The following is a 23,460-nucleotide window of genomic DNA, read 5'->3' as shown; positions in this document are numbered from 1 at the left end:
TTTGAATCACAATTTTTGATTACCTCTTGGCACTGTCTGAATACCACAATCAAAGGTATATCTTTTATCTTGCTGAATACTGAGTCTGTACAAGTTAAATATTAATTCTAGTGTACCATTCTAATTTCACGGTCAGTGCACTATTGTATTATGGACTATGGTGATTGTGTGTAAATTTGTTTACTGTATGATTACCTATATGATAATAATATAATATGATCAATGTTTATAATGCAATACCAAGCTATAAAAAATTAGGTGAAAATAACGCATTTATATTAAATATAGGCTCTGTATTCGCAAGATTTGTGAACTATTGCTAAATGTATTTACTTTCCTATAAAGTAATAATATTATTGATATTTTTCAGTAAACAGTTAAGTAATTAGTGTATGGACTTGTCATTTCTTATATGAATTAAATTTGTAATTGTTATATTAAATATTTATAAATGTTATTTTAAAAAAACAATTTGTCTACAATAGATACTGGTTGTAGGTATTGATTACAATTTTATTCAGTAATTCTGATGAAACTGTGGATTATTGGTAATTTGGTTATTTGTCTATTTGTGGATTAGAAAAATGTTAAGTAACTACATTAGTTCTAGAATTCTTTTTTTGTATCAGTTTTCAGTTAGATAAAAACATACATAAGCTTAAACATTTTAAATCTCATTTGTCTGTCTAACATACCTAAGTATAAAGCGGACTAATGTTATAACTTCAGATAATATATTTTAATTCAAGCTATATATAAGTCACAATGTGGTCCTGCCCAGGCAATGTAAATCACAATTTTTTTTTAACCAACTAATATTATTTTTTATTATTTTTATTAATAATAATCATTAACTATTTATAGTATTGATTTATTTTAAAACAATCATTGTTAATTTTATTCATGTACCATAATATTACAAATATTTTGATGGAATAACAAAAAAAAATTATCAAGTATCATCATTTTATTTTTATAATAAATTATAATTTTATTGTTACCTATTTATTCGAACAAGATTTAGAAGCATGGCACTTGGAATTACAGAGCCCATCTGCTTTCCTACATTTGGTTTTAAAACGGGCAGTACAATAAGTAATAAAAATAAGTTTATACCCAGTGTTTCAAAAAATTCATAGTTTATTGTATTATGATACCTATATAAAAAAAATTAATGATTGTTTTGAAAAAAAATCAATACTATAAATAGGTAATAATAATAAAAACTAGTATTAGTTGGTTAAAAAAAAAAATTGTGGTTTACATTGCCCGTAACATAATATATAATTCCACATTTTAATGTCACCTTTTTTTTATAATTTTACTTAAATATAATTTAACTATTTTACTTCTACTGTTCTTTTTTCATCAGCTTTTAAAATTTAAAATTATTTAGTTTTCTGTTAACAAATTATGAAATTATATGATTTTATGCTAACTTGAGGTAACTGATTTTTTAATTCTCTAATCATATCAGGAAATAGGTACTACCTCCCAAAATGTATCTTATAAAAAAATTCGTGTTCACAAGACATGATATCTGTTTAAAAAGTTTAAGTTTTATTATGGTGATATGATGTTGGTGAAATGGTGAATTATGATAAAAATAATCGTATGCCCATTACTGGATTTATGAACTTGTCAAACTGAAATGTATACCATTAATCAGTAATTCCAATTTCCGATCATTGTGACATAGTAGCCAAAATACACCTTTAATGTTGATTATTATAGTAATTTTTAAATTACAAGTGTTTTCAAACAAAATGTATCCTAGCTAAAGGCTTCTATAGCCCCTATAGCTCTGTTATATCAAATATAAAAATCGCGGAAAGTTGGTAAGTTATAACATCAAAGATCATAATTTTCTACAAAATCAATGTCTAAATTAATCGGTATTAATTGTTTATCTAGTAGTTACTACATATTAAAGAGTTCTTTATTCGAATTGCATATAAAATACATTATAATATAATGACCTATTTATATTAATACAATAATACGTAATGTATAATATAATATGTCTACATTGTATTTCTATAGTTCTACGTATACTATTGAGATTATACCTACACAGATTATGATAGTAAATTTCTGATGCATTATTATACTCTTCTATTACTATATAACATACGTTTTTAATTGTTAGAGCGTAAAAATAATTTACACCCAATCGTCATTCTTTTTTATCCCATACATTTATAATGGATTAACGTCAGATTTAATATGAAGAAATAAAAAAATAAAAATCATAATATATTATTTTGTACATAACCATAAATCTTAAAATCTTATAGGTTCTGTTTTGTAATATTATGTATATTTATTCACGTGAATTTCCAAACTATAAGTGAATTAAATAGATAGATTTCGTATTGTTATTTTGTTTTAAAATTGTTATCGATGATTTAATATCCATTATAATTATAAAAATTATACATTTATACTAGTATATAATATATTATTTACGTGTACTTAGCATATTAAAATTTTATTTGAAATTTAAATTTACATGATGTAGGTATATGAGTAGGATTATTAACTACAATCACGCAAAAAGAAATGTGAGTAATATGATTGGCAACAATGACATGAAAATTACTTTAGTTAATACAGAAAAAATAAATTAAAATCGTACTTTTTGTGTTTAGTATTATATTTTATAAATTTATTTAAATTGATATCCGTTCAATATTTAAATTTTATTTATGTATCTCTTTATTTACATTTAGTACCTTGTGAAATTACAAGCCAAGTAAGTCACTTACTGTATAGTAGGTTTCAAAGTGTACTTTGTCATCGAGTAGATCACTGTTTGGATGTGTTAAATTTTAATTCAGTGATAAATCATTACACTATAAAAACGATTCTGTGTGGAAACTGTGTTTCAGACTTAATTTTTAAGGATACTTTATAATTTTGTTTAGATTCCGATTATTAATACGCTATAGATTAGAGTGTTAGACTAATTGTTTTCAATAACATTTGGGTAAATTATAAAATAATAATTATTATATTATAAGTTATATAGGTACCTAAATTAAAGAACATTTATTGATTCATTGATTAAAGCCAATATCGACGTACAGTTGAAAGGCGTAAATAGGTTCGTGGTATTTTGTAGGTATATATGGCTTAGAATCATTGACGCAACTAGTGGGGAGGAAAACCAAGCTCTGGTTATTTGTTAAAAAATATCGACACAATTATGTAGAAAAAACATTTCATTAATTTCACAAGATTCCTCTTAAGTTTTTCTAAATGTAATAAAAAAAAAGTTACCGAAAAATTAAACTAATTGTGAGTTTTAAGTTAGATATTTTATATTCATCCATAAATGAATACATTTTCATACAGCGATATTCTTATTTTGTTGTAATTCAAAAACTACAAGGGATTTTCTACCTATATACATGTTAATTTTTTCGTTGGTTTGAACTTGAAAGTGTAATAAGAGGTTCCTCATAAGTATAGTTATAATAGCAATTTAGAATTATTATAGATCCTACCTATATTTTTTTTTTAACAATTTTGCTACAACATAAATATAGTATACATTGGTTATAAATACAGTATTTATAATCAATGGTAGTATCCTGTAGTAAGTTCTCGCTGGAGATCTTATGTTTTGTTAGGAGGGCGGCCGCTCGGTCATCCGTCCTTGCAAGTCACTATAATGTGTATGTGTTAAATTTGAACTCAATAATATTCCTTGCATACGAAAAAGGATTCCAAGCGAAGACCTTCGCGAAGACGGTTTGTCAGTCTTATTACTATAAGTATATTTTATGATAATATATTTATATTACTATTATAATAAGTTATTTTACTGTTAATGTAGGTTTAGCAGGTTGATTTAATTTTTGCCGAAAGCATTGCATTTATTAATTATTTTAATAGTGTATATTCCTATCTTTATGAATTATTGTTATTAACTTTTGAGTCAGCAGCACATTACCATAGAATAGTGTGAATAGCTTAAAATTAAACTAAATATTTTGAAAATGTCATTGAGTAGTATAGTAAATTTTATAATAATATACGTACAAGTTTAAGTGTCAACGAATGATGTTTTTGAAAAATAACTAACATCGTTATTATTCTTCGTTTTAGTATCTAATTTTGACCAAATTTGAACTTAAAATGCCTTTAAAGAAAACTGTATTAATGCATTTTTTAGATTTTTTGAATACATTATTCACGAAGAACCACATTTAAAATTTTCAATTTACAACTACAAATTTGCACATACTTGTGATTTCAACTTAAAATTCTCATAAATATAAATTGTGCTTATGCATCATTAATATCTTTAAACTATTATTTTTTAAACTTATGAGGAACTTTATATTAACTTTTCAAGCTTTTTGACTTAGTGAATAATTGTTTAAATGTATATTGTTTAGCTTAAAAAGAGTTAAAATATTATGAAAATATTTATATTATTTTCTCATTTCTGGTAGAAAATACGATGTAATTAGTACTTAAGGCTAATGGATTTTCAAAATTAAAAAAACTCCCAGTACTTTTTAAACTATCCGGGAAACATAAAAATTAATTGAGAGGATGCTACACTTGCACGTGTTGTCTCCGTCTTATAAATTTACAACATGGCAAAAACTGTTTTACGCTGAAAAGAACATTTCAGTTGTAGTACAATAGTTAAGACTTCAAATTTGGTACAATATAGTTGAGGATATTATCTGTTAAATATCGTTTTTATTTTATTGATATCACTTATACCAAAAAAAGTTATTATTTTTATGTTATTCAAACTTAAATAACTATTTTTGTAGTTTCGATATCGGAAAAATAAAAACGGTATTTCACAGCTAAAGTTCTCCTTTTTATGTGGTAAAAATGTAATTTCTTAGTAGTTATGGCTGTAGCCTTTTCGGTTCATTCCCGTGCATACTGTTTTCGCTATATGTTTTACATTTGTTGGACGGAGACAACACATGCGGGTGTAGCGTCCGCTTAAGAAAATATCAGAATTTTTTACGCAAAACTAGTCGGTAGGTAGTAGGTACTCGATAAAATTGTTCTTGTTTGTTTGATATAACTCAGAAACGAATAACCTTAGGTGCAGCGTGCATTAGTGGGGTGTGTGTGCAACTTTAGCAGGGACTTTAGCTTTGCTAGAATTATTTTTATATTGATGTCAATTGATTTATTACCACTGTATAAAAAAATCAAGTATAAATTTTAAAGTTACTTGTTTTCGTTTGGTGTAGTTACTTCTGTTAATTGATATTATTGTCCATTGATTTCGTCTGAAGCTGTCCATCGTTATTGTCTCCGTCTTATTTAATGTTTATACGTATATCTATATTTACTGTTTTCCTATTAATTTGCATCCTTCAATGTGTCAAAAACTCATGTAGATGAAATATATTTTAATGTTGAGTTATATTGTTCTTTTTTCACTTTGTATCATGTAATTACTAAATAACGTGTAAAGAGTATTCATGTATAGTTAAATAAAAAAATTAAATAAAATCCGTGGGCGAGGAAGGATTTGATTCTCCTCTATGACTCCAGGGTTACGTTGGTAGAAAAATTGACTAAAGTGCCAACAAGCAAAAATTACTACAAATATATACACTTTGTGTAAAAATATGGGCGGCTAATGTCTTCATCTAGTCGTTACTATCACTAGTGTGTCAGATATTCAATAGTAGAATTTAGTCTTAATTACTTAATAAAAATATACAAACATTAATAAAGGCATTTTAATTTTTAAATTATTTATTTATTTGTATAGTTTTAATTTTTTTCGATCAACAAGCATAAAATATGTATGTAAATAACCATTTGGTAATGGTTTATGTTTATTTATAATAATAATGTATAGGTAAGATGTGTAGGTACCGACAATGTGATAAAATTTGACATGCTCAATTTTACAACTTATAATTACTATTGTTTTGGTAATATACCATAAGTGGGTGTCTGTGTTTTAAAGCCGCCATATAGATATAAAAACAGATTTGGCACTTTATCTCGTGCGTTTTGCCAAATATTTTTATTTTAATAACTTGAAGATAAAATTGTTTATTAGAAAATCACTATGTGTACGCTTTTTGTGTTAGGATGAGAACACGATAATGAGTATCTTATCTGTTCAAATATATCTAAGATAATAGTGACAATAGTGTGTCGTATATATTTTGTCATTTTTTATGTAGGCATACACCTACGTATTTGTGTATTTGTTATTTCCAAATATAATAATAAATTAATATATTTATCTTTTTCAGGTGTGCTGTGCGTAATTCAAATTTTTATCAATATACCTACATATTTTAATATTTACTTTGATTATTGTTATTTAAAAAATATGCTTGGTTCGTATTGTTCTATTTATATTTGTGTTTTAATTTATTTTACCCTTTATTTTGAAAGATTATAGTTTTTCGTGATTTATTTTCAATAAGTTTATAACTGTGTTTTGTTAATACTATTTAAAATGAGTGAAAACTCCGAAAATAAGGAAATTAAGACGTCTGGTTTACGACCACCATCGAAAATTCCCTCAATGGGAGTGTCGAGGTTACCCAGCTCATCTTCCATCAAACTTGGTGAGTCAGTTCTTACGTTGAAATATTATTACACTTAAGGCTGAAAAAGAGAAAAACATTAGGAACTTTAAATGGAACAAATCAACAGTAATTAGATTTATTTTTTTAGTTAGAAATTTTAGATGGTATTTACTTCTATTGCCTATACACAATTAAAGTAAAATTAGCTCATTATCGAAATTTCCGTTATTGAACTATGTTTACTGTTTACTGTACGAGTTGCTTGGGATATTATATAGGTTTTATAATTATTACAGGATGTGTTGAAATATATAGTGTAATGATATATTGAGTTCGGATGTACCATGTTCGTATAAACACATACCAATAACTTGGAAGGGGGGCCACTCCTGCAACACCTCCTTCACAGAGGAAAAAAGTTCGTAGGCGACCTACTGTGCACCTGTGCTTACAAGGTTATGGTCATCATTAGTTGTTGTTCTCTAGTCAGGTGGTGTTTGTAAATATTCGGACAGTTCAGTTTAGTGCACAGCATCGATATTCTAAGTACCTACCTATATATGAGATGCCTAATCCTGTATTCGTGGAGACAATTATACCAAGACACTTGGATTTATTCTGCCGAGCAGATGGTAGAATTATAATACATTTTAATATAAGTAGATGCATTTAAAAAAAAACAATACTCAACAAATAGGTACTTTATTTGAGAGGTATTAAATTTCAAAGTTGGTGATATTGTTATTTACCGAAAGTAATACATACTATACATTTATTCTTATTTTATCTTTTTGAATACATAATTAATTTATATTTTTAGAATATAAATCCAAACACTTATTGGTTTAGCCAAATTTATTTGAATATTTAAAATGTATATTGACTCGTATAATATAGTAACAATTAAATACTATTTACTAACAATATAGGTAAGTACATTTAACTAACAATCAGTTATAACTATTAATATATCACAGAAGTCCGACAAAACATGTTATAAAAATGATAATAATCGACTAACAAAATTAATAATTATAAACTTACTAATATGTGATTAAATATTTGAAATTAATTTGTTTGTACTTTTAAGGAAAATCTTTTAAAAATAATATCATGCGTTTTAAAACTTGTAGCAATGTGAATGCGATTTGATTAATTTAATACAATTTGTTCTTAAAGTCGTAAAAACACTTGACGACTTTTATTCACAATTTTATTAAAATGTTAACATATTCGTAATTCGTATACATTTTAATATAGTGAATCATTTCGTGCAACTTGTTCAGGTATAATATAACAATGATAAACAACCTTGTTTTTTTTAAATCATAAATTATAATATATTTTAAGCATAAAAGCCTATAATTTAAAAATTATGGCTGTCAAATAAATGAACGCTTATTTAATTAAATGTCATGTAAATGTGGATATGATGTGCTATAAGAAGTAGTATAGAAATATAAAACATGAATTGTCTCTAAAATCATCCCCTATTAAGATAAAAATATTCATACGAACTTCAAAGAATAAATTTTTATGTTTATATCCTGTTATTTGAGTAAAAACATGGTGAACATAGAACATCGTCCCACACTTTAACATATAACATAATATATTACAGGCTACAGGCGTGCATACTAGTATAAGTACGCCTACATTTGTTTCATTTGTTGGGTGATTTTAAACTTATGACCTACTTGAATTAATTTTAATTTAAAACACTATAATCAGCGAGAAAATGTTGTTCAACTTATTTATAGTTTAGGCATAAATATTTCTAACGTCGATAGTAAGTTATAATAATGATTGTTTAGTTTATTCTTGATCATTTAATTTTCACTGGCGTACCCACATTTCCGGATCTTTAACTATAATCCCACCATCCTATTGTCATTATTGATTACGATCAATCTATTAATAATTATTATTTAATGTCACGTCATTTCAGATGGAGTAAGCTCTATTGGGACCAGACTAGAAGGCGGTTCAAGTTTGAAAAAAACTGCAGGTAATGATATTTTTTGAATGTGTGAATCTTAAAATAAATAATCATTTGTAGTATAAATCACGTTTGCAATTTTAAAAGCTAATGATTACATTTTTTCGAGTATTGTTTGAACCATTAAACAATTTAGTAAATATCATAGTACAATCGCCTAGTTTATTATTAGTAGATAATTGTATGAATAATTTGGGTCTTTAATTAATCATTAAGCTATTACTTATTGTTTATTTTATTAGTATATTATGGTTTATAATAAATTGTTTTTTATTGATGGTGCTTTATTATCTCGTAGTTTTTAGTATTTAAACTGCTATTTAGAGTTTATTTTTCTTTCCTTAACCAAATTATCTTTTTCTGTCTTAATTTGTGTATTTTATTGGCTTATTTAAATTTGTTTGATACAATTTTTACAATTGAGTATAGGCATACATATTGGCTTGCGCTGATTTCATTTTCATTTGCAAAGCAAAAAATAAATGGGCCCTTCTCTCTAAAAGAAAAAAAATTGCATTATATTTTCACCTAAATTAAAAACGTGTTTGTAAGAAACTCTAAAAAAATTTTTTTTAAATTTATAAATAATAAGTATATAAGTAACCTGTTAAACTGCAGCAATGCATTTGTAACTTTTCTATAAGATGCACTGAAGTTATCAATTAAATCCACGATATACTGTTGCATACTCTGTGAGCACGCATATGACGAATATATCACATTGGATAAGTAAACTAAGGATTTTTAAATTGTTGGATCTTTATGACTTTACGCGTATAATAACAATATCATAATTATTTATAACTAATAATTGTTTATTATTGCTTATGATATTTGCATTCTGCATGTTGCATTTTGTTTTATGTTCGTAATTTATTAGAAATGGCGTATGCTAGCAAACACAATGATTTTAATAAAAAGCCGACTGATGAGCGCAAATCGTCAAGTAAGTTGCAGCATTTTATTATTTGTGTGTATGTGTAAGTAGTTTAGTTTTTTCATGTTGCTTTTATATTAGGCGGTTCAGATTCTTTCACGGGAGATGCACGTAGACTAAGTGAAGCTGGTGTAAGACGTAGCTCAGGTTTGTTTTATGATCTTTATTTTAAACAAATTATCATGTATGCTTTCATTTAAATAATCATCACTGCATTATAGTATACACTCAACACGTAAATACCTAATACATTTATTCGCATAATTATATATTGAAAATTAACTTATATGAAAGTCCTATAATTTTCTAGGAAACAGTGTTGTTCTTACAGAAGATACAGACAAATTTATAATCGGAAATCGAATTTGGGTGGGTGGAACTAAACCCGGGCAAATTGCATACATAGGCGAAACCAATTTTGGAAACGGGGATTGGGCTGGTGTAGTACTTGATGAACCAATTGGTAATTTGGTACCTAATACATGGATTATGATGTTGAGTTTTATTGTGTATTTTATTTTAGGTAAAAATGATGGGTCCGTGAGTGGAACTAGATATTTTCAATGTGGACCTAAGAGAGGCATATTTGCTCGTCTGACTAATCTCACCTCTTCTCCTTTGAGTTCTGTTGAAGATTCAATGGTTCAAAATTCATTTGCCGCAACTAAACCATTAGGGTTTTCAACTCCTATGCCTAAACGGCAAGGTTCAACTGTGACAGCTACTAAAACTGTTGCAAAAAGTAAGTGAAAAAAAGGTGATTTGGAAGTTGTTATGAGTCACTGAGGTGTATATTTAAATGAAAAATCAACGATAAATTACTATGTTTGAAAAAAGCTTAAGAGCAGAGCTTGTATTATAATTTATTAACATACTTGACATAATTTTGTTTAAAAAATACTGTCGATTTTTTTCAGTAGAAAAATGCTCCGATTATAAACTACCAAGGATGTTTCTGGTAAAAAGTTAGACTAAGTGTGTACCAAGATGGTGGTGGGGGAGGGGTAAAATTTAGAATTTTCTCATTTCTTTTCAAAATAATCAGGAAAAACCATCGAGACTTGAAATTATGAACAATTGTTTTAATATTTACTTTAAGTACGTTACAAAATTTTCAAATTATTCTTAGCCATTTAGAATTTGAAATGTTCAATCTTTTAAAATTTTTATTAGACTTGTATGATAACATTTTTATCCGTGAGTAGGTAAATAAAAAATTAATACAAAGTAACAAAAAGTTTGACCATTTCCACTCGCTTTCCATCATATACTATGATTTATCATTAAATTCAAATTTAACATATCTACTGCAGTATAAAGACAGATTTAATTATTTTTTTATCCCTTAATTTTTCTCTATTAATTGATAAGGATTAAATCTTGATGGTTAGAATTATGTTTATAATATACATTTTGTTGTAGGTATTAGTCAAACACCTATTCCCAAAAGTAGCAGTGATTTAAAAATTGGCGATCGTGTAATTATCAGCAGTGGACAAGGATCTAAATTGGGAGTTCTAAGGTATCGTGGTGCAACTCAATTTGCGCCTGGAGAATGGTGTGGTATCGAATTAGATGATCCTCTTGGAAAAAATAATGGAACTGTTGAAGGAATTAGGTAATTCAATTGTTTTTGAAAATATTTTTAAAATTACAATAATTATATTTTTTGTTTTTAGATATTTTGAATGTGAAGATAAATTTGGTTTATTCACTCCCATTGCTAAGGTTACCAAATCGCCGATGTCTGCCAGTCGAATGTCGACCAATTGTGCTATTCACAAGACAAAACGTTCACCAGGCTCTATGAATGGATCTATGATCAGTGGTATTACATCAACTACCATGTCATCAATACCTACTCGGGTAAGACTTGGAGTTGCCTCTTTATGCTACAAGGTATTTTGCATGCATTTTAATTGCTTCTAATCTTTAATACAGTGAATCATTGTCTTGAACAAAAAATTAATCATTGCGTTTTATTTAGTATGAATTCATACATTTTATTATGCTGTAAAGATAAAAAAAATTCTAATTATTACAGGAAAGTAATTTAAAATCAAATAAAATTGAGTTATTTGGTGAAGATTAGATATTAAATATTTTTAAAAATATTAAATGAATTATTTTAATAATATTATACAATATAAAATAATCCGATAGCTTATAATATGCATTATCTACACTGCTTTAAATATTTAAAAATCATTTGCTATTCATACTTTTAAAAATAAATTTGTAGCTTTAATTTATCAATGCACAAATAAATGTGTCGATACTTTTTGCTTTCTATGCATGTCATGCTAAAAATTTTATTTTTTTTATCGCCTATAATTTATACAATTTTCAAACAATAAGATGCCAATGTAAAATGTGTCATCTGTAAATAACATACTAATGATTACGAAAATGATCTGAATTTTTTTTGTTGGAAATTAATTAATTATGAGTTTAGCTTTACCGACTGGTAATGTATTCAACTGTGCACCTTTAAAAGTCTAGCTGCACTGGTGTAGAGTTCCTAATGGGATTATAGCAAAACAACTAATATATCCAATAATTAATGAACTTTATATTTCAATTAACTCGTTTTCTTTTTTTAATTATTGAACTGCTCGTAGTCCCAATTTATTGTAAATGTATCTTTTTTTTTAAATTATGTTGAATAATAAGTTTGTTTTCGGTATTTATTTTTAGAACCCCTCCTTTGTGATTGTTGTAATAGGTTATATTTTGTTTAATTTAACAATAAAATGAATAGTTTGGTCGGGCTTGTTTTGTACAGACTATTTGTTAGAAAGTGATACAAATGTTTTCTCTTAAAATGCAACAGTTAAAAAACTGTACGAAACTAATAATTATTATAACACTACAATAAGTTATACATTTTTAATTAGATTTAAAATAGCATTATATTATGTAAGAATTTGTGTTAGGTATAATTTAATGGATATTTTAGTCAAATATCTAAATGATACATAAGATTTAATCTATAACTCACTAGAATAGTTACTACGAGTGTTTAATATAATTTAAGACTGCACTGAAATAATAAAAAGTGAAATTATTAAATAACTAGGAGGCCACAAATATGAAACATTTTTTTTTGTTGATATTATATTTTATATCCAACACCGGTGAAGGAAAATTAACTTATTAAAACTAAAAATAAAGTAATATCTTTAATAACAGATAATAACATACAGTATAATTTTTTTTAATGATTTTGAATACAAATCAGGTAAGTAGTGATAAATTATATTTTGTTTTAAATATAATAACTTATTTTTATAAACAGAAAAAAAATATTAATTATTTTGTTAAAATTTCTAGTCAGAAGTGAGATTTGTGGAAACCTATCATCCGCAATGGGAATCTGGTTATTATTAATTCAACCATCACTTATTGTATAAACTAAAACATATTTGATTATTGATATAAACATTAATGCAGTATTTTTGTTTATTTTTAAACACCAAAGTCTAAATTATTAACAATTGCACTACAAGATATAATAATTAAATACAATTATTAATAAACATAATCTTAATTTATTGTTCCACGTTTTTATTAGACTATTCTAACTTTAAATCTAATTTTATTATTTGTTATATTTTTTTGTTTCTGTTTGTTACATTTTATTATTTTATAATGTTTTGTTTTACACCAAGTAATGAAAATAATTTTTCATTTGTATATTTTTCATTTATCCTGCCTTGAAATCCTTGTGATTTTTGTACCATTTTATTGTACTGCATGGTGTAATTTTGAACTATTTAATGTGATATTGTATGTCTTATAAAGTTTATTTAATTTTTCAGTCCATAATAACTCTTTAATATATTTTTATCTGATTTCCATGTACTTCAATCGATATTTCAAAACATTTTATGCTTTAACTTTGAATTTTCTAATTTTTAAAGTTTTATATTGTTTATGGTTTATAAATTGCTATTTATTCAAGATAATATGTGGTCGAATTAAAAAATATGTTTGGTTAGGAGAGTAAAGTACCAATATAAAAGACGTTTTTATAAAACGCAGTTCGCCAAAGACCTATTTGATATATAAATAGTATTTTGGTGCGGGCACTCAAAAAATAAAGAATTAAAAAAATTGCCTTTAAATATAAACATGTATATATATATATGGATATAAAAAGGGGGTGACAACTCCTCAATCCTACCAATAGTTGCACCATAGATCAAAACTAAAGGTTAGACTTAAGGGTAAATAGTATTGATCTTTAAGTAGGTTAGACATATCTGTCTATGAAAAAATCCAGTATTCTTTATTTAGATTATTTGGATTGCTACTATTCCATGGATCTACATAGGCGAAACTAGGGATATTTTTCAGGGAGTGGAGGCTATAATTGTATCAGCAGCACAGACTGATAATTAATTTTTTGAACTAAAATATCATTAAAAAACTGGGAGGACCCTGACCCCCAAGCTCCCACCTCAATAATTGTGCCCATGTGTATCGAAATTATGTATATACTCCGCACCACGAGAGAAGGAACCCGTTTCGCGCATGCAGACTGACGGCAGCTAGCGTTACTAGGCTAGGTAACTAGACGACGATATGTCAAATAAGTGTGGATGCGCGGAGTCGGTTGCAATTTGGTCGGGACACGGGTTCCTTCTCTCGTGGCGCGGAGTATAGATAAAATACATAATATTCGTATATAATAGATTTATACAGAATTTAATAATAGCACTGCTTAATCCTTATACATAACATATAAACTCCAGTTAAATCACTTAATATAAATCAAAATTGAAATGAAAATAAAGATAGTTTATTATTGGTATTTATCCAAATAAACTTTTGAAGTATTGCTCTTTAGTTAAATGTTAGATTATAGTAGTATGATACTGAAGTTTAATCTGAAACAAAGACTATCACTACAGTAATCAGTTAAGTAAGAAAAATGCTATTATTTAATTAAACTGTCGATTGATCATTTATGTATATATTTGAAAATGGATGACTATTGTAGATAAATTTGTGAATTCTAATAGCACTTATTTATTAATTTGTTTATAAAATAGAATTTATCAATTTTCATATATAGTTCTCTCAGGAAACATATTATTAAGTATCTATAATGATAGATTAAATGTGTAAAAATGACTAATTAATCCCGCCTTATCATATTCAATGTACAAATTAAATATACAGCAAAACATAGCAATAAATTGTTTGATTTAAATAAAACTTAAGCTTTCAAGCTTTAAAATAATTTAAATTATATAAAATGCGATATTATATTGTATTATGTTGCTTGGTATGGTGCGGTGCTGCTAGTTCCCGGATGGGTGACCACCTAGAATTTTTATCTCCCCCCCCCCACACAATACCAGGCTAATGACTGGTAGTTGAAGCTTTAATTCTAATAATAATAAAAAATGAATACCCTGATATACCAATACAATTATTAATTTAATTGTGCAAGTCATTTTAAACAATTGTTGGTTGATTGGAAGCACTTAAGTATGATTTTAAATAATTTCTGGGACCCTTGTTTTAAATTGTATAATTTTTAATGCTTCAATATATTAATTTAATATTTATTATTTATTATTTGTACATTTACATTTGAATAAAAACAGAGACTCCTTAAATTAATTTCTCAGAGTTGCTTTAATTTTATTGATTGGAAATTGGATTAAAAGCTTAAAAGTTTTAAATATTAATCTAAGTTTATCATTTTATATGAATAAATGGTATATTTTACATACAATTGTATATTTTATATTAATAAAGTTTAATTTCTTTAACCATGGTATAATTGAAAAAATGAAATACATATTTTACTCGCTATTTTTGGACATAAAACATTTAATACATATTATTATAAAATGTAGAAGATTTTTCCCATAAGTGAATAATTTAATTTTAATTTAAGTATGATATTTGATTTTTATTAAGTCTTGTCCAGTAATAAGTTGTAAAATTATTGATTAAAAGTTGAACTTAAAATGTAGGAATAAATATCTTACATATTTTTCACAATGTTTTTACAGTAATATCAATGATCAAATCTTCATTAAATTAAATGTATTATATAAATGTACCAGTTAAGGATGATAGGCTAGGAAAGTACTTTTTTTACTCTCTCCGAGTTGACTAAAATTAAGTTATGGTAGTTAAAAGACATTCTAATTTATTTAATAAAAAAAATATGTTATTTTTAATAAAAAATATGTTGTTTTTAACCCATATAATCTGAATATTGAATAAATATTTAAGTTATTAGGTTTTTGGTTAGAATTACCTTCAAGATAGTTATACAATTAAGTTAAGTGAATTAAATGCTAAAAATAATTTATATTTTTAGTAAATTAAAGCCTATGTACCATATTAACAATACACAATAAATATTTCTCAAAATCATTGGTGTCTTAAATATATGTGAATATTTATTAATTTGTTTAATGGTATTTTATTTTAGCCAATGAAAGTATCAGATGCAGATCGAGTAAAATTACAATTAACTCAAAAAAATAATGAAAACGAACTCCTTCGTTCACAATTTATTAAAGCAGCAAATCAAGCAGAAGTAGCTGAAAAAAAGTTAGAGGAAATAACAGTAAGTTTTAATTATTTAAATATTCATTGTCCAGAATTGTTTATTTGATTTTATTAGTTTGATTTTATTATTTTAGGCTCAATTTAAACAGTCGTCAGAAATTCAAGCCAATGGTGTAATAATGCTACAAAACCAATTAGATACTATAAAAAAACAAATAGATGATGAAAGAGAAAAAGTCCAAAATCTACAATTCACCAATGAAGAACAAAATGTTGTTAATATTGAATTACAAAATAAAAACACTGAACTTTTAATAAAGATTAAAGAACTAGATTTTGATTTGGCTAAAGAACGAAATCTAGCTAAAGATGTAGAAAAAGAAAAAATGAAGATTTTTGAAAAAGAAGAAGAATTATGTAGAGTAAAAGAAGAGTTAGAAACTCTAAAAAAATTAATAGACAACAATGAAGATGAATTACAAAAATCAGTTTCCAATTTAAGTTCAGAAGTAGTCGATAAAGAAGCAATTTTAAATACATTACGTCAAACATTGAATGAAAATTCTCATACTCATGATCGTTTATTAAAGGAAGCTAATGAAAATTTATCTGCTACCACAGAACGGTTAACCAAAGTAATAGAAGAAAAAGAAAAAAAAATTGAACAGAATCAAGAGATGATTGACCAATTAAATGAAGGTATAAAATGTTTAAGTGCATTAAAGAATGAAGAACATGATGATATTGTAAATAATCTTAAAAACGAGTTAATAAAATTAAAAGATGAATACAAAGTAATCATTGATCAAAAAGAACAAGATAATAAACTAATTCAAGAAAATCATATCAAAATTGAAAATGAACTCAAACAAGAATTAAAAAGTTTTTCAGAAAATAAAAATCAAGAAATTGAAGAACTGCAACAAAAAAATTTTGAACAAATTGAAAAACTTGAAAACTTTAATCAAAATATAAATACAGAATTAAAAGCAGCATTAAAATCTATACAAGATCAAACAACTGTTATAGCAAATTTAGAGAAAAAATATAATGATTTAGAACTTCAACAAAATTCCACTAGAAATGAATTAGAAAAAGAACTTACTACAAAACTCAATACTGTTGAAAATGAATTAACATGTTTAAAATCTGAAAAATTTATGTTAGAAGAAAAGCATGAAATTTATATGAAAGAAACATCAAATGCAACAAACGACTTGGAAAATAAACTAAAACATAATAATACTTTAATAGAAAATCTAAATAAAACATTAAATGAGTTAACTTTATCAAAACAAAATGAGTTAGATTCTATGAAAAAACAAATATTGGAGTTAGAAGGAGAACGCTATGAATTATTAAAACGACAAAGTTTAGAACTAGCCACTAAAGATGAACTAATAAATACACTATCCAATAAACTTGAACTTTCATTAACAGAAAAACAAAAACAAGATTTAAGAAATGCTAATTTACAGACTGAATTAACAAATGAAACTACTAAGTATCAAACAACTATTAAAGATTTACAAAACAAAATTAATGAATTAGAAGTAAATATTGTATCAAATCGCGAATCATTTAAATCAGAACTAGAACTATTAAGTAATGAAAAATTAACAAGCACATCAGAAAATTTGAATCTTTTAGAAAAATTGAAGTCTCTGGAAAATTCAAAGTTGAATCTTGAAGAAAAATTAGTTTCTAATGAAATACGCATACAAGATATTCAACACTTAAATGATGTAATTGAAGAAAAAAAGAAAATTATAGATGATAATCAAATAAAAATCAAACAGTTAGATACTTTTGTCATACAAACCAAAAATGAATACGAAGTTATTTTAAAACAAAAAGAAGAAGAAATCAAGGAACTGTTAAAAATTGGAGAAGAAAAGATGGAAATAGAAAAGTTGTCGTTAGAAGAAAAAACTAAAGTTATATTGGATGATAAAGACAAAGAAAATTCAATTCTTCTCAAAAAAATTGTAGATTTAGAAAATATAAAAAAAGATTTGGAAATACAATTAGAAATGGGTAAATCACTCGAACAAGATTTGAAACAATCAAATGAAATAATCAACGATAAAATTAAAACTATTAAAGATAACGATTTGAAGATTGAAGAGCTGAGTAATTTAATTAATCTAACCAAAAACGAATTTGAAAATAAATTACAGGTAAAGGAAATTGAAATCAAAGATTTATCAAAAATAGCAGAAGAAAAACTAATCAGTGAAAAGAAACAAATTGAAAAACAGACTGAGGCAATGTTGGATGAAAAAAATAATGAAATATCCAAACTCATGGAAAAACTTAGTATTCTGGAGAATTCTAAAACAAGTGTCGAGCAACAATTAATTGAAACCAACAAAAAACAAGAAAATATGATAGCTGAACTAAAAATGTCAATTGAAGAGAAAACAAAACTAATCAATGATAATAATATAAACATTGAACATTTAAATAGTCAGATTGAACAGTGTAAAGAAAAGTATAATTCAGAGTTGAAAGAAAAAGAAGACAAAATGAAAGAGCTTAAAAAAGTAGGGGAAGAGAAATTAACCGAAGAAAAATTAATATTAGAAAAACAAAATATGGTCATATTGGATGAAAAAAATAATGAAATATCCAAACTCATTGAAAAACTTAGTATTCTGGAGAACTCTAAAACAAGTGTCGAGCAACAATTAATTGAAACCAATAAAACACAAGAAAATATGATTGCTGAACTAAAAATGTCAATTGAAGAGAAAACAAAACTAATCAATGATAATAATATAAACATTGAACATTTAAATAGTCAGATTGAACAGTGTAAAGAAAAGTATAATTCAGAGTTGAAAGAAAAAGAAGACAAAATGAAAGAGCTTATTAAAGTGGGGGAAGAGAAATTAATAGAAGAAAAATTATTATTAGAAAAACAAAATATGGTCATATTGGATGAAAAAAATAATGAAATATCCAAACTCATGGAAAAACTTAGTATTCTGGAGAACTCTAAAACAAGCGTTGAGCAACAATTAATTGAAACCAACAAAAAACAAGAAAATATGATAGCTGAACTGAAATTATCAATTGAAGAGAAAACAAAACTAATCAATGATAATAATTTAAACATCGGGCAGCTGACTAGTATGATTGAGAAGTGTAAAGAAAAGTTTAATTCAGAGTTGAAAGAAAAGGAAGACAAAATAAAGGAGCTTATAAAAGCAGGGGATGAAAAATTAGTATTAGAAAAACACAGTATGGTCTTGTTGGATGAAAAAAATAATGAAATTTCAAATCTCATGGAAAAACTTAATATTTTGGAAAATTCAAAGTCAAATTTGGAGAAACAATTGGAGATTTACAAAAATCAAGAACATGATATAATAGAGTTGAAGAGAGCTGTTCAAGAAAAAACTAAAATCATAGATGATAATAATTCTTTTGTAGATGAAAAAAATATAGAAATTCAAACATTAAAAAATCAATTACACGAGCTTGCAGAAAATAATACAGAAAAAGAATTGATGTTGAAATTAGAATCTATTATGAATGAATTAGAAAAGGAGAAACTACGGGCAATACATTTAGAGGCACAAAAAATTGAGTTGGAAAAAACTTTGTCACAACATAAAACTGAATTAGAGTTATTAGAAGTATCCAAAATGAATATGCAAGAAGATATGATTAAAACTATTGAAAAACAACAATGTCTCAATGCAGAACTAACGGCTAAATCTATAACTGAATCAGAACGGTTAGATGGTGAAAAATTAAACATTCAAAAACAAATTGATGGACTACAGGTGGAGTGTTCTAGGCTACAATCAACACTAGAAGAAAAGAACCATGAAATCAAAAATCTAAAAACTCAAATGTCTCAAGAGTTGAAGCCTGCTGTTTCTGGCAATGACGAATTGAATCAGTTGAAAGCTTTACTGTGAGTAAAAACATTAAAATTAGGTATCGAACATTAATAGAATTTGTATATGAATTATAAACTAATTATGAATCAGCACATTTGTCTATCCAACGTAACAAGTTGATCGTGTATTATAATTATTATTTTACATGATATTTGCATTTTAGTGAAAAGGGTCACAGTGCCCAATCTCATTTGGAATTCCGTGTTCAAGAGCTAACTGATGAAAACCATCGTTTGAATGAACGTATTGAAGGTGACAGTAATCTACTTCAGAAGAATCATAACATTATGTAAGTTGACTAAATATAATATTTAAATTAATTGATAAAATGAATTTATTTTATTTATTTTTTGGCAGACAAGAAAATTTCAACATTGAAAAAAAATATGAAGAAACTTATAATATTTTAAAAATTAAAGAAAATCAAATTTTAGTATTGCAAACAGAGGTCAGTATTAGAAATATTAATTTTTATTAAAAGCCTGTTTACAGAAGTGTTTTACATACAATTATGATAAGCCCAGTCCAGACTAAAGAAAATTTTGTCATTGACAACAATGTTTCTGATTTCCTGGCATAATCAGTAATATATATGTTTGTCGACAACAATGTCAGAAACTTAATATGTTTTCAACAAATGTTTCTTGATCTGGACGGGGCTTCACATTAATATTAACTAAATTGTATACTTTTACAAGATAAAATAAATAAATATTTATTATTATTATTTATTCAACACAACAGAAATCATTTTACCGTTGTACTGTTTAAGAGGACATTAACCCACATGTCTTGTCTCCTTTATGCGAGTGTGTAACAGTACAATTACCCTCAGCAGATTATACTTGGTTCTGTTAGTTTAAAAATTAGAGTGAATTGACCTCCTATGGTTAGGTTAAAAGTAAGATGATTATCTAGGGCATCTCATGAGCTTTTTATTTTAAAGAAATTTATGAGTATTTTAAGATGTACAAACAATTTACAATTTTAAAGAACTCATAAATAGTTTTAAAATTAAAATATAATAATAACCTATGAGAAGCCTTAGATAATAATCTTACCTTTAATTTTCATAAGAGTAAATTTACACTAATTTTTAAACTAACAAAGAACGTAATCTGCTGAGCGTAAAATTAGCCATGTTACTCACTTATAAGACGGAGACGACACGTGTTATGCCTTCTTAATAGGTTTATTGGAATTTTACTGTCTTCAAAGATTGAAAAGATTAGTTTGACTCTTAGTACATTTTTTTGTATTAATTATGATGTATAATAATAGTTATGGATAATATGTTAATAAAAAATTAATTTACATTTTTTATATGTTTATAGTTGAATACTTGGAAGTTAATGGATACAGAGAAATCCAAGGATAATAATGCTCAAGAAAAAACAGATAAATCTGGTAATTCATTATATTGTTTTTTGGTTCGTGATTATATTTGGATTTGATTTCTTATTTTTATTTTCAGAAGCCCATTTATTAGCAGAAAAAAATCAAGAAATTAAAATGTTGAATTCAATAATATTAGGCTTACATAAAAAGTTATCTGCTGTTATGGAAACTGATGTTTCTGAATATGAAATGTAAGCATACTATATTTAATTAAGTATAAAGCAATTATTGCAATACTTATTAGTTATTAATTATTATGTTAATGAGAAAAGTAATTCTTTATGAACAAAGACAACGTAGACATTTATTACCGTCAAATTCTTAAACATAGTGAATAAAAAATTGTTTAGGTTACAAGTTCACAATACTTGAATATTATATTATTGTTAAATTATTTCTTATCAATAATAAATATTTAATCAATGCTAATATATTTGTAATTTTCCATATACTCAGTGAGAAAAACCCTCAGAGCGTTTCAAAAGAAGATTATCAAAAATTATACAAAACAGCTAAGAACAATGTTAAACTAAAGGAGTGTGAAAATTTATCATTGAAACACGAGGTTGATTTGAATAACATTTATATATATTTATTATTAATACTAAATTATTAAGATATTTTTACCTGAGTAATTTGAAATGTGTTTTTCAGATTAATAAGCTAAAAACAGAAAATGATCGTTATGCAGAGTTTAAAACAAAATGTGAAATGTTAGAAAATGATAAAAAAGCACTTCAAAAATTGATAGTTAGTTATGATAACTCCATTCCAACAAATGTTAAAAGTGAAAAAAATGATACTAAATCCGGTTTGTAATTTCAGTATTAAAATTTAAAAAATTTAATTATTTTGTTTCATAAATATCATGAACTGTAAATGTTGTACGTTTAGAAACTGAGAAAATACTTGAGGAAAAAGACTGGCAAATAAATTTGTTGAATAATATAATTGCCGATCTTCATGCCAAGGTGTCGGATAATAAATTTAAAATTGAAGCATTAGAAACACAAATTTTAGACTCTGGAGTGTAAGTATCCAAAATATTACAAATTATAATTTAATTTTAATCTCCTTTTTGAGTTAATACTGTATATCGGTAGTTTTCAAACTGGTGACTGACCTTTAGGGCTATACTATGTTTTTTCAAATGGGTATTTAAATACTTGAATGTTATTTTAGATATTTTTTCTGGTCAGTTTTATTCTTTATTCATAACCCATAGGTCTAGTCATTTAAAATACGTAATTTTTTATATTTTTTATGCAAAGTCAAATGCATAATAATATTACTTTCCTCTGAACTACATATTATAAACAATAACAGAATTTGTGATAGGTCTACTTTTTCTTTATAGGCAACCTGATAAACAGGCTGTACGCTTTGTGTTTTCTTTAAATAAGTTGTTCTTTCTTTAACAAATTTTTGTCCAATATAATTTTATAAGTAATTGCTGTTGTATTTATTTCCAGAGATCAAAGCAAAAAAACACGTATAAGAACTACTCGTCTCTATTGTGAAACATGTGAAATATTTGATTCTCATGATACCGAAGATTGTCCTGAAAAACCAGAATCTCCAAAATTACAAAGGAAACGAAGAGTAGTTAATGATGGTTCAAATAGAATGGTTGATGAACCATTTTGCGTATGCTGTGATAGTAAGTAATTTCTTATTACCACATAAGGCTATATAGTTATTGTACTGTGAAATCTGTTATTTTATGTTACTATTGTATTTAAAATATATTAATAATGAAAAAAAAATTGTTCTGTTTAGTGTTTGGACATACAGCTGACGAATGTGATAACTCATTAACTTTTTAGTTTGGTTTGGACCATGTTGCCGCCGATTGTTTGGTATCAAAATAATTGTTTAGTAAATGTATGTTTTTATTTTTCTTATTTAAAATTATTATTCAGTAAGACTGATTTTAAGTACACTTTTAGTTATAATAGATATGCTAAGTGAGAATTATTTATTTATTTATTGCCTGTTATACAATTTAAATGTGATATTAAATTTTAGGTAGTAAGTCATACCATTGATTATGTATAGTACTATATTATATAGTTAATGGTTAAATTAGTTTATTTTATTAAAACATATTTTTGTAATATTATTTTCTTG

At 25.8% G+C, this 23,460-nt stretch overlaps 1 protein-coding gene across 6 annotated transcripts; it reads left to right on the top strand.

Annotated features, from left to right (window-relative positions):
- Positions 1-6,260: 6,260 nt before the first annotated feature.
- Positions 6,261-23,196, top strand: LOC111041716 (CAP-Gly domain-containing linker protein 1-like). 6 transcript variants are annotated; one of them, XM_022326091.1, is made up of 19 exons: positions 6,376-6,581; positions 8,491-8,550; positions 9,422-9,487; positions 9,560-9,625; positions 9,789-9,941; positions 10,002-10,220; positions 10,901-11,096; positions 11,158-11,377; positions 15,939-16,076; positions 16,153-19,946; positions 20,096-20,221; positions 20,290-20,380; positions 21,267-21,339; positions 21,407-21,521; positions 21,787-21,895; positions 21,985-22,141; positions 22,225-22,360; positions 22,803-22,990; positions 23,110-23,196. In XM_022326091.1, the coding sequence occupies exons 1-19, from the start codon at positions 6,470-6,472 to the stop codon at positions 23,154-23,156; spliced, it is 6,066 nt and encodes a 2,021-aa protein (XP_022181783.1). In that variant the 5' UTR covers positions 6,376-6,469; the 3' UTR covers positions 23,157-23,196. The 6 variants fall into 6 exon arrangements, with proteins under 6 accessions (XP_022181786.1, XP_022181783.1, XP_022181784.1 ...); XM_022326092.1 differs by having other exon boundaries at positions 11,158-11,344; positions 23,110-23,156; XM_022326093.1 differs by lacking the exon at positions 6,376-6,581 and adding an exon at positions 6,978-7,174 and having other exon boundaries at positions 23,110-23,156.
- The last annotated feature ends 264 nt before the right edge of the window (positions 23,197-23,460 follow it).

The sequence above is a fragment of the Myzus persicae genome, unplaced genomic scaffold, assembly GCF_001856785.1.
Source record: "Myzus persicae strain clone G006 unplaced genomic scaffold, MPER_G0061.0, whole genome shotgun sequence".
NCBI classification, from domain to species: domain Eukaryota; kingdom Metazoa; phylum Arthropoda; class Insecta; order Hemiptera; family Aphididae; genus Myzus; species Myzus persicae.
This window is presented reverse-complemented; position numbering and strand designations above follow the sequence as displayed.

Excerpts from the sequence above, each read along its gene's own strand:
- LOC111041716 (XM_022326091.1), top strand. The coding sequence starts at position 6,470 with ATGAGTGAAAACTCCGAAAATAAGGAAATTAAGACGTCTGGTTTACGA. Across the intron at positions 9,942-10,001 it reads AGTACTTGATGAACCAATTG|GTAAAAATGATGGGTCCGTG; the intron begins GTAATTTGGTAC and ends ATTTTATTTTAG. Across the intron at positions 22,142-22,224 it reads AAAAAATGATACTAAATCCG|AAACTGAGAAAATACTTGAG; the intron begins GTTTGTAATTTC and ends TTGTACGTTTAG.